This window comes from Rhinoderma darwinii, chromosome 1 (assembly GCF_050947455.1).
Source record: "Rhinoderma darwinii isolate aRhiDar2 chromosome 1, aRhiDar2.hap1, whole genome shotgun sequence".
Lineage (NCBI taxonomy): Eukaryota > Metazoa > Chordata > Amphibia > Anura > Rhinodermatidae > Rhinoderma > Rhinoderma darwinii.
In genome coordinates this window covers 649334531-649350581 of record NC_134687.1, presented here as the reverse complement: position 1 = coordinate 649350581, position 16051 = coordinate 649334531, and the positions used below count along the sequence as shown (strand labels likewise).

Here is a 16051-nt window from a genome sequence, read left to right as displayed (position 1 = left end):
GAGGTGGACCCAATGGGTAGATTTGTCATACTGGTCTGCTCCATTAATAGTGTAATATACACAATAGCATCTATATACGCTCCAAATAAAGGCCAAATAAGATTTGTGCACAAATTATTAAGACGGGTAAATAAGATCAAACAGGGGAGACTTGTCATATGTGGGGATTTTAACACTATATCAGATCCTGAGGTGGATACAACCTCTTCTGCCAGAGGAAATGTACCGTCACTGGGCAGAGTACTGTGGCAGAGGGAGTTGTATGATGTATGGAGAACACATCATACGACAGAACGAGATTATTCATTCTTCTCGGCAGCACACAAAACATATTCAAGAATAGATATGTTTGTAGTAGACAAAGAAAGTTTAACAAAAACTCAGGCGTCCACGATTGAAAACATCACGTGGTCGGACCATGCCGCCATTACTTTGTCAATAGAAGAGACGCACAATTCCAAACAGACATACATATGGAGAAGTAATTCATACATCTTAAATCACTCAAAATATAGACCTATTTTTGAAACAGATTTACAGGAATATTTTGAGGCTAATGTTGACTCGGTGAATGATCCATACACATTATGGAATGCCCATAAAGCTTTTATAAGGGGAACATTTATTAAGCTGGGACATAGGGACAAAAAAGTACGGAATGAACAGATAACTAAGCTTCTTGAAGAAATCAAACAACTAGAAGTACTTAATAAAGCCCAACAAACATCGGCACAAGTAGAGGCCCTGGCGAATCTTAGACAGAAACTCCGTACCTCTCTCCTTTTTCGCTATCAACAAAATTTAAAAAAGGTGAAAGCCAAATACTACTCCCAGAATGATAGAGCAACTAAACTTCTAGCTTCCCGGATCAAGATACAACATACTAAAAATAGAATTCCCTATCTGAAAAATAAAACAGAGAATGGTAAGCTATATAGCCCTATTGAGATTGCTAATAGATTTAAAGACTATTATGGTACGCTCTATGACCTGCGCTCAGACCCTTTTTCCTTCCCAATACTAGAAACAGAAATCCAACAGTTCTTGTCTAAATTAAAACTTAGCAAACTAACGGAAGAACAAATAGAGGAGCTGAACTCTCCTGTGACAAAGGAAGAGATATCTAAAATTATCGCTTCCCTTCCTACATTTAAATCGCCGGGACCAGATGGACTGGCAAATGACTACTACAAAACATTTCAACCTATTCTTGCCCCATACATGCAAAGGGTGTTTGAGAAGGCTATGGAGTCGGGTTCGTTCCCAAGGGAAAACCAGGAGGCCCTAATTGTAACATTGCCCAAACCAGGAAAGCATTCAGATGTTCCACAAAATTTTAGGCCTATATCATTACTGAATTCAGATCTGAAAATTTATGCCAAATTATTGGCTGTTAGATTAGCTCCTTTAATACCTGATTTGGTGAATCCTGACCAGGTTGGATTTGTCAAAAACAGACAAGCCCCGGACAACACCAGACGCATCCTAAACATTTTACATTATCTGGAGACGCAGAACATACCCTCCATACTGGTATCATTAGACGCTGAGAAAGCATTCGACCGGATTAATTGGATGTATGCGTTTTCGGTCCTTAAACATATGGGATTCAGGGGTAACATATTGACAGCCATTATGGCACTATATTCGGCTCCTTCAGCAAGGGTTTTTACAAATGGAGCTCTATCAGACGCGTTCCATATTTCCAATGGGACCAGGCAGGGATGTCCGTTATCCCCCCTAATATTTGTCCTATCAATAGAACCACTAGCACAAGCCTTAAGAGAAGACCCTTTGGTTAAAGGGGTAAAGATAGGAGAGCGGGAACATACCGTCTCACTATATGCAGATGATGTGATCCTCACATTATCAGATCCAGAGGAATCTCTTGAAGCAGCAGTAGACATTATCACGAAATTTGGGCGCATCTCACATTACAAACTGAACACCTCCAAATCTCAAGTTCTCCCCATAAATATTGCTGGTCATTCACTTTCTTTTATGAAAAATCGATTCTTTTTTGACTGGCAACCAAATGGGATAGATTATCTAGGGGTAGTATTAACCTCAGCTCATAAGGATCTCTATAAACGCAATTATATACCAATGTTAAACATTGTTCAACTTGAGACTCAGAGAATTACTAAATTTGAAATTTCGTGGATAGGACGGATAGCAGCTTTTAAAATGATGCTACTCCCTAAGCTTCTATACCTCTTCCGCACCCTCCCTATCTCAATCCCTAAGTCATTCTTTGCTTCCATACAGAAGATTATCTCAAAATTTATATGGGCTGGGGGTAAACCTAGGACTTCATATACACTATTAACCAAAGATAGGAAAGCAGGCGGGGTTGGTGTACCAGACATATACCACTATTATATGGCCTCTCTAATATCTCCGCTTGTATCTTGGTGGCGAATGGACACCCACAAACATTGGGTACAAATTGAAAACCACGGAGCTCAACCGTTTAATTTGAAACTGATGATGAAGGCTGCATACTGGAAGATGCCCATTTGTCTAAAGGTTTCTCCATTAATTAAAGCCTCCCTACATATGTGGTCAAAATTTCACGAGCTGTCAATACCAAACAATGTTTTAGATATATATTCCTACCCCACGGAACTATTGGAATTAGCGATCCCAAATTTAAATATGACAACATGGATCCAAAAGGGTATCACGGACATCTCTAAAATATGTGTAAAGTCCCAAATTATGCCTTTTGAGAGAATATCGGATATATACGCTCTTACAGAGAAAGATAGATATAAATATATACAAATTAAACATTTTATGACAGTGAGATGTCAGGAGGAGATCAGAGGTAATGAACCTATCTTTCAGGTATTCACACAGCAAAGCAAAGGGTTAAAACATATATATTCTTTTATTGAGGGAAAAAATAAGTTTGGTAAGACATATCCATTTCGGGAATGGGAAAGAGATTTAGGTATTACCTTTGAAAATGAGGAGTGGGCCAAAGCGTTCAGATGGATTAACAAATCTCTAATATGCAGCTCGCATTATGAATCAGCAATGAAAACAATACTGAGATGGTATTATACTCCAGAACGGTTAAGCAAAATGTATCCAACATCCTCATACTTGTGTTGGAGGGGTTGTGGCCAAAAGGGTACCTTACTACACACTCTGTGGACATGTCCCTGTATTTTAGGGTACTGGAGAAAGATATTCAATATAATCTCGGATATTAGCGGGTCAACTGTCATAGGAACACCTCAGGTGGCTTTATTATTTATGGAACTTCAGATTATCCCTCCGAGATTCAGAGTTCTAATATGCAAAATATTGGTAATAGCTAAAATTATCTTGTCCAGGTATTGGAAATCCACTTACGTCCCATCAATAGAAGAAGTGATAATAGAAATAAATAATACATATCTGTATGAGAAAATGGTGGCATATGGATCACCGGCTCCCCAATCCTTTTCGAATATATGGGATGCATGGAAAATAAATCCTAATTTTAAAAACTAATGGCTTCATTGGTTGGGGAGAACGGGAGGGGGGAGAACCTAAAGGTACTGAGTAAGATGAAATGACAAAAACAATCTGAGACAAAATTGTTAAAAATGTATACAAGATAAATGCTAATGTAAGTTTAAAGAGGCATCTTAATGTCAACTTTGTGGACTTTATGTATGTTTATGTGTTATTTTACGTGTTATTCAAGGCTTCTGGTATGTTGAAAATATTACTTGACTGTATGTACGACAAATTGTGTAGTACTGTGCTTATGAAAACAATAAGTATATTGTCATGCTTGTTATATGTGAAAACTTTAATAAAAAGATTGAACCATAAAAAGAAGCAAATTAAGGTCATGGAGTGGCCTAGCCAGTCTCCAGACCTTAATCCCATCGAAAACTTATGGAGGGAGCTGAAGATCCGAGTTGCCAAGCGACAGCCTCGAAATCTTAATGATTTACAGATGATCTGCAAAGAGGAGTGGGCCAAAATTCCATCTAACATGTGAGCAAACCTCATCATCAACTACAAAAAACGTCTGACTGCTGTGCTTGCCAACAAGGGTTTTGCCACCAAGTATTAAGTCTTGTTTGCCAAAAGAATCAAATACTTATTTCTCTGTGCACAAAGCAAATAAATATATATAATTTTAACAATGTGATTTTCTGTATTTTTTTTTAATATAATCTATCTCTCACTGGTAAAATTAACCTAGCCTAAAAATTCTAGACTGTTCATGTCTTTGACAGTGGGCAAACTTACAAAATCAGCAAGGGATCAAATACTTATTTCCTTCACTGTATGTATTGTAGTTTGTTCCCCTCTTGCAGCCGCCTCATTCGGGGAGTATGTATTGTGCCCAGCTATGAGGTGCGGGCCGGAAGTGGGGAGTGTTCTTCTCTGCGGCACGAGCACAGCTAGGTGGACATGACTAAGCATGAGCCGGAGGCACGATATATACTGCTCTGCTGGTGTGACGAGGAAAAGAGGGTCACATCCACCGTGCACACTGCAGGCTCTATTGTCTCTGTTCTAGAGAAGGTTATTCAAGTAGCAACCTCAGGTCAAGCCTATGCCTCTTCCGATCCTTCGAGGCGGAGATACACAGTATTGCAAGGATTGAGTTCGCCCAGGGAAGCTGCAGTGATAACTGTTCAGTTACATCACTGGAGCTTCTCACCTTATCCGTTTAACTGAGTCCTGTGACGGATGCCATATAGTGCCACCTGCCGACTATAGGCTCCCATTGTAAAAAAAAAACCATATGTTTAGGGTATATGTTTTTTTACTGGACTCCGCAGGATGCAAAAGTGTAGTCTACCACGCTATTCTATACAGTTTTTTTTGCTGTATACTGACGTATATCAGCCCGACAAAGGCCAAACAGATGGTTCAGTGAGATACCTCAGGTAAAGGTTCAAGGTATGGCCATAAGGTTTCTGATATACAAAGATATTAAAATAATCTTATGGGCCACTAACAGATGTGTATCAACTATGAATAATATGGTGACAATGTATACTGCAGATAATACAATAATGTTAGTAGATGAGAAGATTTTCTCCTTGTTGTTTACTAAACCTTTTTTTTTTTTATATTAAGAGTGATAGAATTATGAGAGAGGAGGGAAATGTAGGAGAACTTCACTATGGAATGGTGCCTTGGTCCATTTTGCCTGAATTTTTAATAATTAAATTAATTAACAAAATTATTATTGGATTTTTGATTTTGAATATTTTGCTTTCTGAACATATTTCATTTTGGGCGGAGCTTTTGTTGGATAATATCGATGTTTGGCTCTAACGCACTGAGGATAAGGGGCCACAACTTCTTGTTGTCTTTAGTTTCAGACATTGAAAATAAAAAAGAAGTAATGCAGGATCATATGATTTACTGGCTTTTAATCATGAGTGGATGTCATTTAATGTTGCACTACTTATAGGATATGTACAGCTTTCAACCTAATTATTTTTATTGTTTATTTGGTTCCCATATGTAAAATTAAGCAACTTTCTAAAGTCTTCATTAAAAAGGTCCTACCACTTGGCTGCTGTGGAGTCTGTGTAACTCCTGTGGACAGCTGGTCTCCTGCAAATTCTAACTCAAATCCGCACTCCACTGCTGCTGGCGGCTGACTCAACCGCTCTCCCTCCTCCTTTCTTTTTCTAGTGTTAGAGATAGCGGCGTGGGTGGGGGGGGGGGGGGGGTTATACATAGCAGGCCCAAGTATAGGTATACCTGTGAGCTCTCCTCCTTATCTTCAATAGGATACTAATTGCTTGTGTGATCTTGTCTGTACAACCCTCCGCTGCCATCTCTAAGGGCGGATTCAGACGAACGTGTTTTGCGTCCGTGCCAGCCGCGTGAGTTTCACGCGGCTCGCGCGGACCTAGAGAAGTCTATGGGGCAGTGCAGACAGTCCGTGAGTTTTGCGCAGCGTTAGTCCGCTGCGTAAAACTCGCGACATGTTCTATGTGTCGCCGTTTTTCGCGCATCACGCACCCATTGAAGTCAATGGGTGCGTGAAAATCACGCATGCCCCACGGAAGCACTTCCGTGGGACAAGCGTTATTCGCGCAATAACAGTAAAAGAATGAATGTAAACAGAAAAGCACCACGTGCTTTTCTGTTTACAAACATCCAAACGGAGTGTCATAATCATAAAGATGGCGGCTGCGCGAAAAGCACGCAGCCACGCATCCATATGAACAGGGCACAGGGAGCTGTCAAGTGCATTTTGCGCACGCAAAACGCAGCGGTTTTTGCGTGCGCAAAAACGTCACGTTCTTCTAAATAAGCCCTAACACTGAGAGAAGGGAGGGGAAGAGCAGTTGAGTCAGCCACCAGGAGCAGTACACTGACGGATGAGTTAGAATCTGCAGTAGACCAACTGTCTACAGGAGTTACACAAACTCTAAAGCAGCCAAATGGCAGAAAATTTTAATGAAGACTATTTAGAAAGTTGCTTAATTTTGCATTGAGAAAGAAAATGAACAATAAAAAAAAAAAAAAATTTATTCAAAAAGGTGTAATTAGGCTTTAAAATAGGTTAGTAGGTTTAAAGCCACCAGTATGCCGTCATGAAGCCGGAGTTTAGCGTTCTAAACCCGCCTACCTCAAGAAAAGGACATTTAGGGAATGGTTAGTAAAGTAAATTAAAACTTACTGGAAGAAGTTCAGCAGCATCGGGTGCATGCACATATGAAGCCGAGGACACTACACCTCGCTTTACGGTGCATGCGCAGTGAACTGTCCTCTGCTTCATATGCGCATGATGTCGCTCCCGAGCTCCTTTCGGTAAGTTGTAATTTACTATACTAACTATTCCCTAAACGTTTGTTTATGAGGTGGGCAGGTATTAAACACTAAACCCGGCAGTATAACGGTATGCTGGTGGTTTAGTGGCTCCAAACCTACTGACAGGTTCCCTTAGTTATTATTGGCTGATCAAGGTTTCTTAGAAGGTGTGAATCTTTACTGCTTCGATATCAATGTAATTAATTATGGTATAAAATCAGCTGCACGTCCTGAATATGTTATAGAATCACTGGTTGCGCAATTCCCAAAAGTCTGCTGGAGACTGTCGGGAGAAAAATAAAACCGCAACCCCAAATCCGTCACAACTCTGATCGACAGAATCTAAGGCTACCCTGAGGCATTTGCCAGAGCCCACCGCAAGGAAGGATGGTTTTTGATGCACAGAACCCAGGTTGTTCTAACAGAGTTCAGTGTTGGATAAGGGGTGAAATGCAGGCTACACCTGAACAGGTAACCAGACAGCCAGAGGGTAAACAGAAAATTCAAAACAGAGCAAGTGGAAATCAGGTACAGCAGAGGTCAAAACCAGCCGGGAGCAGATAATCAAAACCGGTAAACAAAGGGTTAACGAGAGACAAGCCGAGGTCAGTTTCCAAGAACTCCAGAAGTCTAGGGCACAGGGTAAGTGAGAGCTTGATCACAACACCTAAGAAAGGAGAAAATTCACAAGCAAATAAAGAGGGAGGAGGCCAGGTATAAATACCCCACCCTACACCTGACAGGAAGACAGAGAAGTGGGATAGGCTCAGGAAATAAACAGAACCGCCCAGAAGCTACATTAGTAGTCATGGCGATCTTAAAGACACAGACACTTCCTAACAGAATACAGTTAAATCAGAACAGAATCTTAAGGGCGTCTGGTCTCCTTACACAAGGTTAGAAGCTCATACCGCAAATGACAGGGGGCTGATATTAACCCCTTCCAGCATCATTACATATTCAGCACAGACAGGAGGTAAAGTAAGGAACGTCTGTTTGGAGCTCAGGCATTGACCCCATCAGGAACGTCTCACAAACTCTCAGATTTTATGAGCAGGATGACAAAGGAGAATCATTCTGTGTGGGCGGGGGAAGCAGGACTCATAGGCTTTCTCTAGGAGTCCTGGCAGAATTTATACCATTCTTTTCATGAAAATACTGAATGATGTCATAAAAAACGTTATATCCCAGATCTCAGCGTCTACCCCCCGATCCTATGCTGCCCTCTGATAGGGGAACATAAGAGACCTGACACATCCACACTAAATGGATTGTTCTAACTGAGCAAATGTTCTCAAAAGGTAAGCTGGTCCAGAGAGTAGCCGTGCGCCATGGGTCCTGCTGCTGAAAGATCCAACAATAAGCTCATATCACCGGAAAAAACTGAGGGCGGTCACATAATTAATATGTATGTAATATTACACAACTCGCAATCACATGAACCCCAACAATATAATACAATAGAAGTCACTCTTTAACCCTCTCACTGATTGTCCGGAGCTGTGCTCATGCAGGAGGAAAAGTACTGAGCACAGCTCGGACAGTAGTGTTACTGCAGGGAGAACGGCTCGTAATGAGCAGCAGCTTCTCCCTGCATAGTAACGGTAAAGTTTAACAGTCCATGACCACCCTGACCAGGGCTTCTACATTTCTAGCGTCCTGCTGCTGAATTACGCTTGTTCTTGAGTTCGATTCCCCTGAAACTCCATTCCAATAAAATGTTTAAAATAAAATGTAACGTAGTGTAAAATAAATAAAGAATTATATCTCCACACACATATTGTTCAACCTGTTTTACTTACAATCGGATGGATCCCTGGATCCTCATTACTACCAGTAACCCGGTGTATTGTGTCTTACAAGGAAGATCTTTAACCCTTTCTTATCTCTCCCCGCACTTTACCATTACCAAATCCTGTGGGAGCGGGTTCCATAACTTTACCGTTCGGACAGTGATGTGCGGTTTTAGGACTTTGTGATGAAATTGCACTTCCTTTAATCGTAAGCAATGACCCCGTGTTCTCCGCTGGGTACATGAAAAGAATAATTTATTACATTGTTTTATAGGGACATTTCCATATTTATATAAAGATATCCCCTCCCCTCAGCCTTCTCTTCTGTAGGGGAAATACATTTCGTTTTGATGGCCTTTCTTCATAACGGAGATCTTCCAGACCTCGTATTATCCCCAAATGGAGAAATGGTGGCAGAAATTTCTGTGATTGTCCAACTCATCTGAATGTGGTTACTAGAAATTCATGTACCTGCTGCAGAAAGAACCACATTCAGATATATGGAAACTTCTGCGTGTGAACATAACCTAGTGCAGAACTGCAGCAAAGCAAGGAACGTGTGATCAGAGATCAGGAATCACGTCTGTATATACTGCACATGACGAAATTAACACTTCAAAAAATAAACAAACAAAATATAATATCTCTGTCTCCTCACCTTGTGATGTGCGCGGCCGGTAGTTCATCATGACCTCCTCGTACAGATCCTTGTGTCCTTCTAGATACTCCCACTCTTCCATGGAGAAATAGACAGTGACATCCTGACACCTTATAGGAACCTGACACAGACAATGATACAGTCATCACCCAAACACCTCCAGTGCTGTTACTGTAGAATTTCCCAGCATTCCCAGCAGTGTCACCTCTCCAGTCAGCAGCTCCGTCATCTTGTAGATCAGTTCTAAGATCTTCTTCTCATGTATCCGGGAGTGAGGGGGAGGCTCTGTGATGGGGCTCTGACCACTGCTCCATCCTCCTGACTCATGGATGATGGGAGTCGTACAGTCACCCGATGTCTTCTTCACTATTGTGTACTCCTGTGTATGGAGAGAGACACTTAGAGAGCTGAGCACAGTATTCCCCCCTCAGTAGAAAGAGGGAGATTGTGACCCCGCTGTATAGAGCTCTAGTGACCCCACTTCTGTAATACTGGAGACCTCACCTACAAAAAGACATTGAGAAAATAGAACGAGGCCAAAACTAAATAATATTGGGGGGGGGGGGGGGGGAACGACTAGATGGACCATGTGCTCTCCTCCTGCCGTCATCTTCTATGTTTCTATATAGATGTCATCCTGATCCTCCTGGTTCCTTGTCATTCTCATTGCTCTACAACATTACTATTGCTGCATTGGTGACATGACACATAACTGACCATATTGGTGGCTGATCTTCAACTTTTCTGCTGGTGGCTTCTTGACGTCACTTGGAAGGTCTGGACGCGGTTATACAGGACACTGGATTCTTCCTATTATGTATTGTCCCTTCCCTATGTGTGACTTGTTCTATAATGTAGAAAAGTTTACCTCTCTGCTCAACAGGTAGATGATCTCCAAGGTGAAGTCTAATATTCTTCTGCTCATCTCATTCCAGTCCTTGTCCATCCTTGGTGGGTCATTCAGGAGAAGGAACGTTGTGGAGGAGAAGATGAGAAAACTGGAGGATCTAGTACTGCAGACGTCTTTATGAAGAAAGGAGAAGATGGAAATCATACTGGGGACAACATCATGTGTGACATACAGAACCTCACTTATTGATCATTGAGAGAAACATCTTCTCAAAGCCGTCACCACATGGAATAAAGGGGTATTCCCAACACGGACATTTCTCCCCAGGATATGCCAGAAATGTCTGATGGATGCGGCTCCACCTCTGGCCGTGCTCGGCTGTTTCTGGAACTCCTATACAAGTGAATGGAGAGAGTCGTGCACATGTGTGGTCACCTCTCCATTCATTCTCCACCTGGATGCAGTCATCACCTCACCAGGCGGGTCGAGGGACCCCCGTTCTCCACATAGAGGTGGAACCCCATATATCAGACATATCTCTCAGGTGAGAAGAGTAACATGAAGATACTCCCCCGCCCCCCAGACAATGAAGACCTGACTCCTGACAATCTGACACATGGCGGATACTGGGGAGGCATTGCTGACATCTCACAAGACGTGGTGTACACTATGCAGTCAGTGTTTGATATGAACTGTGAGGTTCTGAGGCAGCTGAGGTGACATTACATATATAGGGAACATGCAGTGTGATCTTATCATCCGTTTATAATGCGAGTGGAGCAGAGTGATACATTGTTTTGTGGGATTAGATTCAGTATAAACTTGTACTTTACTCATTTAACCCCTTCCTGCACAGGACGTTTACCGCTTAGGCCTCATGCCCACTTCAGTGTTTTTCTTCAGGGTGCTAGCCGTTTTTCTGACGGCTAGCACCCTGACCCATTAATTTCAATGGGGCTATGCACACTTCAGTTTTTTTGACGGTCCCGTTGCTCCGTTCCGATCCAAAGTAGAGCATGTCCTACTTAGGTCCGAGATTCCGTGACTGTGAGGCCCATGCAAGTCAATGGGGCCGTCAAAAAAACTGAAGGCACACGGAAGGCATCCGTGTGCCGTCCGCGTGTGATGGAGCCGTAGCCTAGCACAGATATATTACACTAATCGGCAGCCACTTGTCTCTATCAATCACTGATAGAGAAAAGAGGCTGCTGATTAAAAATAAAATAAAAAGCAGTTCATACGTACCCGGTCGTTGTCTTGGTGACGAGCCCCTCTTCTTCCTCCAGTCTGACCTTCCTGTATGACGCGGCAGCCTGTGATTGGCTGCAGAGGCCGCTGCAGCCTGTGATTGGCTGAAGAGGCGGTCACGTGGGATGAAGCGTCATCCCTGGAGGCCGGCCTTCTGATGTCATCCTGACGTGTGTGACCCCCACTACATCCTGTGATTGGCTGCAGCAGTGACATGGGATGAAACGTCATCGCAGGAGGCTGGACAGGAGGAATGTAAGTATGGACAGGAGGAAAAAAAGTATGAACTTATTTTTTTATTTCATTAAAATTGTATTTTCCTAGCGCCGAGCATGGTACTGTCCAGGGTGCTGAAAGAGTTACCGCCGATCAGTGCAGCCCATTAACTCTTTCAGCACCCTGGACAGTACCATGCTCGGCGCTCGGAAACGGAAACACGGAGTGCACACAGCCTCTAAAACGGGCACACGGATCCGTCAAAAACGGCCGTGAAAACGGTGTTGGAAGTGTGCACGAGGCCTTAGGAGTTGTTCACATGACATAGGGAAAACCGGACACCTGCTGCAAAGGCTGGAGACCTGAGAGAACTGCGATTACGGACATTTAACGACTTAGATGCTGTGGTCAATAGCGACTGCAGAATCTAAGCTGTAAGAAAGAGGGGGTGGTCCTCTCTGACAACTCATCAGCCCCTCACGACACGATCACATGGTATGGATGGTTGTCATGGCAGGCTGGGGTTAATGAAGGTCTGCCATATTTCTGTTCCTATTAACTCCTTAAGCTTAATCACGATATACTGTATATACAGTGAGTGTGTATGTACGGAAGGACCTGGCAGTCCAGTGTATATGCACGGAAGGTCCCGGCAGTGAAGTTGTGTGTACGGAAGGTCCCGGCAGTCCAGTCTGTATGTACGGAAGGTCCCGACAGTCCAGTGTGTATGTACGGAAGGTCCCGGCAGTCCAGTGTGTATACATGGAAGGTCCTGGCAGTGAAGTGTGAATAAGCAGCATGTATTGTGCTGTGTGCAGGATCTCTGCATTATCTTATCGCTTTGCAGTCACATCTTACACACAGACTTCTGTAAAGTGTGACCTGTCCTCCACCTTCTACATTACTCTGTGCTCCTCCTTCTAGACCTGTCCACCACCTTCTAGACCTGTCCTCTGCTTCTACATTACTCTATTCTCCTCCTTCTAGACCTGTCTTCTGCTTCTACATTACTCTGTTCTCATCCTTCTAGACCTGTCCTCTGCTTCTACATTATTCTGTGCTCCTCCTTCTAGACCTGTCCTCCTCCTTCTACATTACTCTGTGCTCCTCCTTCTACATTACTCTGTGCTCCTCCTTCTAGACCTGTACTCTGCTTCTACATTACTCTGTATTCCTCCTTCTAGACCTGTCTTCTGCTCCTACATTACTCTGTGCTCTTCCTTCTAGACCTGTCCTCTGCCTTCTACATTACTCTGTGATCCTCCTTCTAGACCTGTCCTCTGCTTCTACATTATTATGTACTCCTCCTTCTACATTACTCTGTGTTCCTCCTTCTAGACCTGTCTTCTGCTTCTACATTTCTCTGTGCTCCTCCTTCTAGACCTGTCCTCTGCCTTCTACATTACTCTGTGCTCCTCCTTCTAGACCTGTCCTCTGCTTCTACATTATTTTGTACTCCTCCTTCTACATTACTCTGTGCTCCTCCTTCTAGACCTGTCCTCTGCTTCTACATTACTCTGTGCTCCTCCTTCTAGACCTGTCCTCTGCTTCTACATTACTCTGTGCTCCTCCTTCTAGACCTGTCCTCTGCTTCTACATTACTCTGTGCTCCTCCTTCTAGACCTGTCCTCTGCTTCTACATTACTCTGTGCTCCTCCTTCTAGACCTGTCCTCCACCTTCTACATTACTTTGTGCACCCTCCTGATACAAATTCTCTAGTACCTTGACATCACAGACTTGGCCCTCTCCTGGATCTCCTCATACCTTACCAACTAAACATTTAGTATCTCCCACTCGCACACCACCTCCTCCTCATCCCACCCTCTGTATTAGTGTCTCTCAGGGGTATTTGTATGCTGGGACCCTTACTCTTCTCCATCTAAAACTTTAGTCAAGTTTACCTCTATGGTCTTGATGTTACCTCCATGCTATCTAGAGGGTCTAACAGCTATCTCCTCCTCCCCCGCCTGCTTCCTAAAAACATGGAGAAAACTGAATCATCTTTACCCCGTTTCACTCAGCCCCCTTACCAGAACTATCAATCACAGTTAATGGCTCCACACTTTTCCCTGTCTCATAGGTCCGCTGTATTGGGATAACCCTTAAAGGAACAGTGTCATCACAAATAATTTTTTTATATGTTAAAGATGTTAGTGCTTTAATAAAAACGTTTATTTTCATTTGTGTGTTTGTGTTTTACTGTTTCTTATTTTTACACTTTTTCTTCCCTATGGGGGCTGCCATTTTTTGTTCCATTTCTGTGTGTGTCGATTAACGACACACACAGACATGGAATACGGCAGCCACAGTCCCATAGGGACTGCGAACGGCTCCCGTCCCATTGACTGCCGTGTACGGCGTCTGTGTGGGAACTGCGCATGCGCCGCTCCCACACAGTCCTATTCGAAATTGGCGCCGTCCGGCGCCATTTTCCTGTGGACCGGAAGTCGCGGCCGGACAGTAATATTACTACTTCCGGTCACGGCTTCCGGACTTGTGCACATGGAACAGCGGCAGCAAAGGGAGCGGACGGGCCGGAGGGAGCCGCGGCGGCAGGAGCAGTTAAGAGATTTCAATGTATGTTAGTGTTTGTGTGTGTTTACTACTGTATGTAAACCTACTACACTGTGGGTTACCTCAAAAAATGGCGACACACAGTGTAGGAGGTTAAACCTTTCAAACCCCTCGTTTATCCCGGCACTAGCCAGGATAAAGGAGGGGGGGATGCTGAGAGCTCACTAGAGCGAGGGCTTTTAACCCAATGTTGCAATGCTGCAATTTTGGGAACTAGCTCCATCTAGTGACCAAAAATGGGTAGTATTATAAATTAGAAAAAATTTATAATATTTCCTGACTCGCGAAACAAATAAAAAAAATTTGAACAATGTTTAATCACCCACACACTAAATGTTTAATTTTTAAAAAAAAACCATGTTTTTCTGGCAACACATTCCCTTTAATGTCAAACAGCACAGCCAAGCGCTTCCCACTTCTTGTTGCCTCCACCTCAAAAACCCTCTCAAAGTCAGTCTTTCTTCACCCTCGAACAGACAAAAATACTAGTATATATGCCCTCATGAGGTAACGTCTAGACTGCTCCAACATCCTTCTCTGTGGCTTCCCATCTAACACTATTGCACCCCTCCTACCCATTCTCAACTCTGCTGCAAGGGTAAATCTACCTCTCCCTTCATTTCACCTCTGCGGTCGGTGGCCACCCATTACCTACTAAATTAAATTTAAATTAAATTATATACAAAATTACATGCAAGGCTGTCAACATCCTGTCCCCTCCATACATCTCTTCCCTTTATCTCCCAATACCTACCCACACGTAGTCTCCAGTCCACTACGTGTCCGCTCCATACATCTCTGCCCTAATCTTCTGTACCTCCCCACATATAATCCCCTGTCCACAAGCTGTCCCCTCCATATATCTGTGCCCGAATCTCCCGCTACTTACCCACAAGTAATCTCCTGTCCACTACCTGTCCCCTCCATACATCTCTGCCCTAACCTCCCGTTACCTTCCCACACATAATATCCAGTCCACAACCTGTCCCCTCCATACATCTGTGCACTAATCTTCCAATACCTACCCACACGTAATCTCCAACCAAACAACTTGTCGCCTCCATACAGCTCTGCCCTAATCTCCTGATACCTCCCCACACGTAATCTCTGGTCCTCACAAGACCTACTTTGCCATCCTTATATCTGTTTATCTGTAAGATTTGTCTTGTGCATCCCCCATACTCTGGACCTCTTCCAACCAACACATCAAATCTCTCCCACCATGCAAACCTTTACTAGTAACCTGAACACCCCCTCTTCAGAAAAGCTTACACCCTGAATTAACTTGCTGCCTCTACTCCACCAGGTGACCAGCTTCTACCCTCACCTACGGTCTCCTCTTGTAGAGTCTACGCGGCCAGGGACTTTCCTTTTCTTGTAGCGTTCAGTCTACGCGGGCAGGGTCTCTCTCCTTCTCTTGTAGAGTGCAGTCTACCCGGGCAGGGTCTCTCCTTCTATTGTAGAGTGCAGTCTACGCGGGCAGAGTCTCCCCTTCTCTTGTAGAGTGCAGTCTACTCGGGCAGGGTCTCTCTCCTTCTCTTGTAGAGTGCAGTCTACGTGGGCAGGGTCTCTCCTTCTATTGTAGAGTGCAGTCTACGCGGGCAGAGTCTCCCCTTCTCTTGTAGAGTGCAGTCTACTCGGGCAGGGTCTCTCTCCTTCTCTTGTAGAGTGCAGTCTACGCAGACAGGGTCTCTCTCCTTCTCTTGTAGAGTGCAGTCTACGCGGACAGGGTCTCTCTCCTTCTCTTGCAGAGTGCAGTCTATGCTGGCAGGGTCTCTCCTCTTGTCGAGTGTAGTCTACGCGGGCAGGGTCTCTCTCCTTCTCTTGTAGAGTGCAGTCTACGCGGGCAGGGTCTCCCCTTCTCTTCTAGAGTGTAGTCTACGCGGGCAGGGTCTCTCTTCTTTTGTACCAGTCTGTCA

General features: G+C 43.8%; 1 protein-coding gene and 1 pseudogene across 1 annotated transcript in view; one reads left to right on the top strand and one right to left on the bottom strand.

Moving 5' to 3' along the window:
* LOC142698297 (uncharacterized) overlaps positions 1-16051 on the top strand; it is a 617727-nt pseudogene that overhangs the window by 497144 nt on the left and 104532 nt on the right.
* Positions 1-16051, bottom strand: part of LOC142665081 (uncharacterized) — a 32846-nt gene that overhangs the window by 14396 nt on the left and 2399 nt on the right. The window contains exons 2-6 of the mRNA XM_075844627.1: positions 11339-11581; positions 10112-10266; positions 9449-9622; positions 9244-9364; positions 8735-8818 (exon numbers count right to left, since the gene is read on the bottom strand). Of these exons, the coding sequence (XP_075700742.1) occupies positions 8735-8818; positions 9244-9364; positions 9449-9622; positions 10112-10189 (457 nt within the window). The 5' untranslated portion in view covers positions 10190-10266; positions 11339-11581. The remainder of the gene's footprint in view (positions 1-8734; positions 8819-9243; positions 9365-9448; positions 9623-10111; positions 10267-11338; positions 11582-16051) is intronic.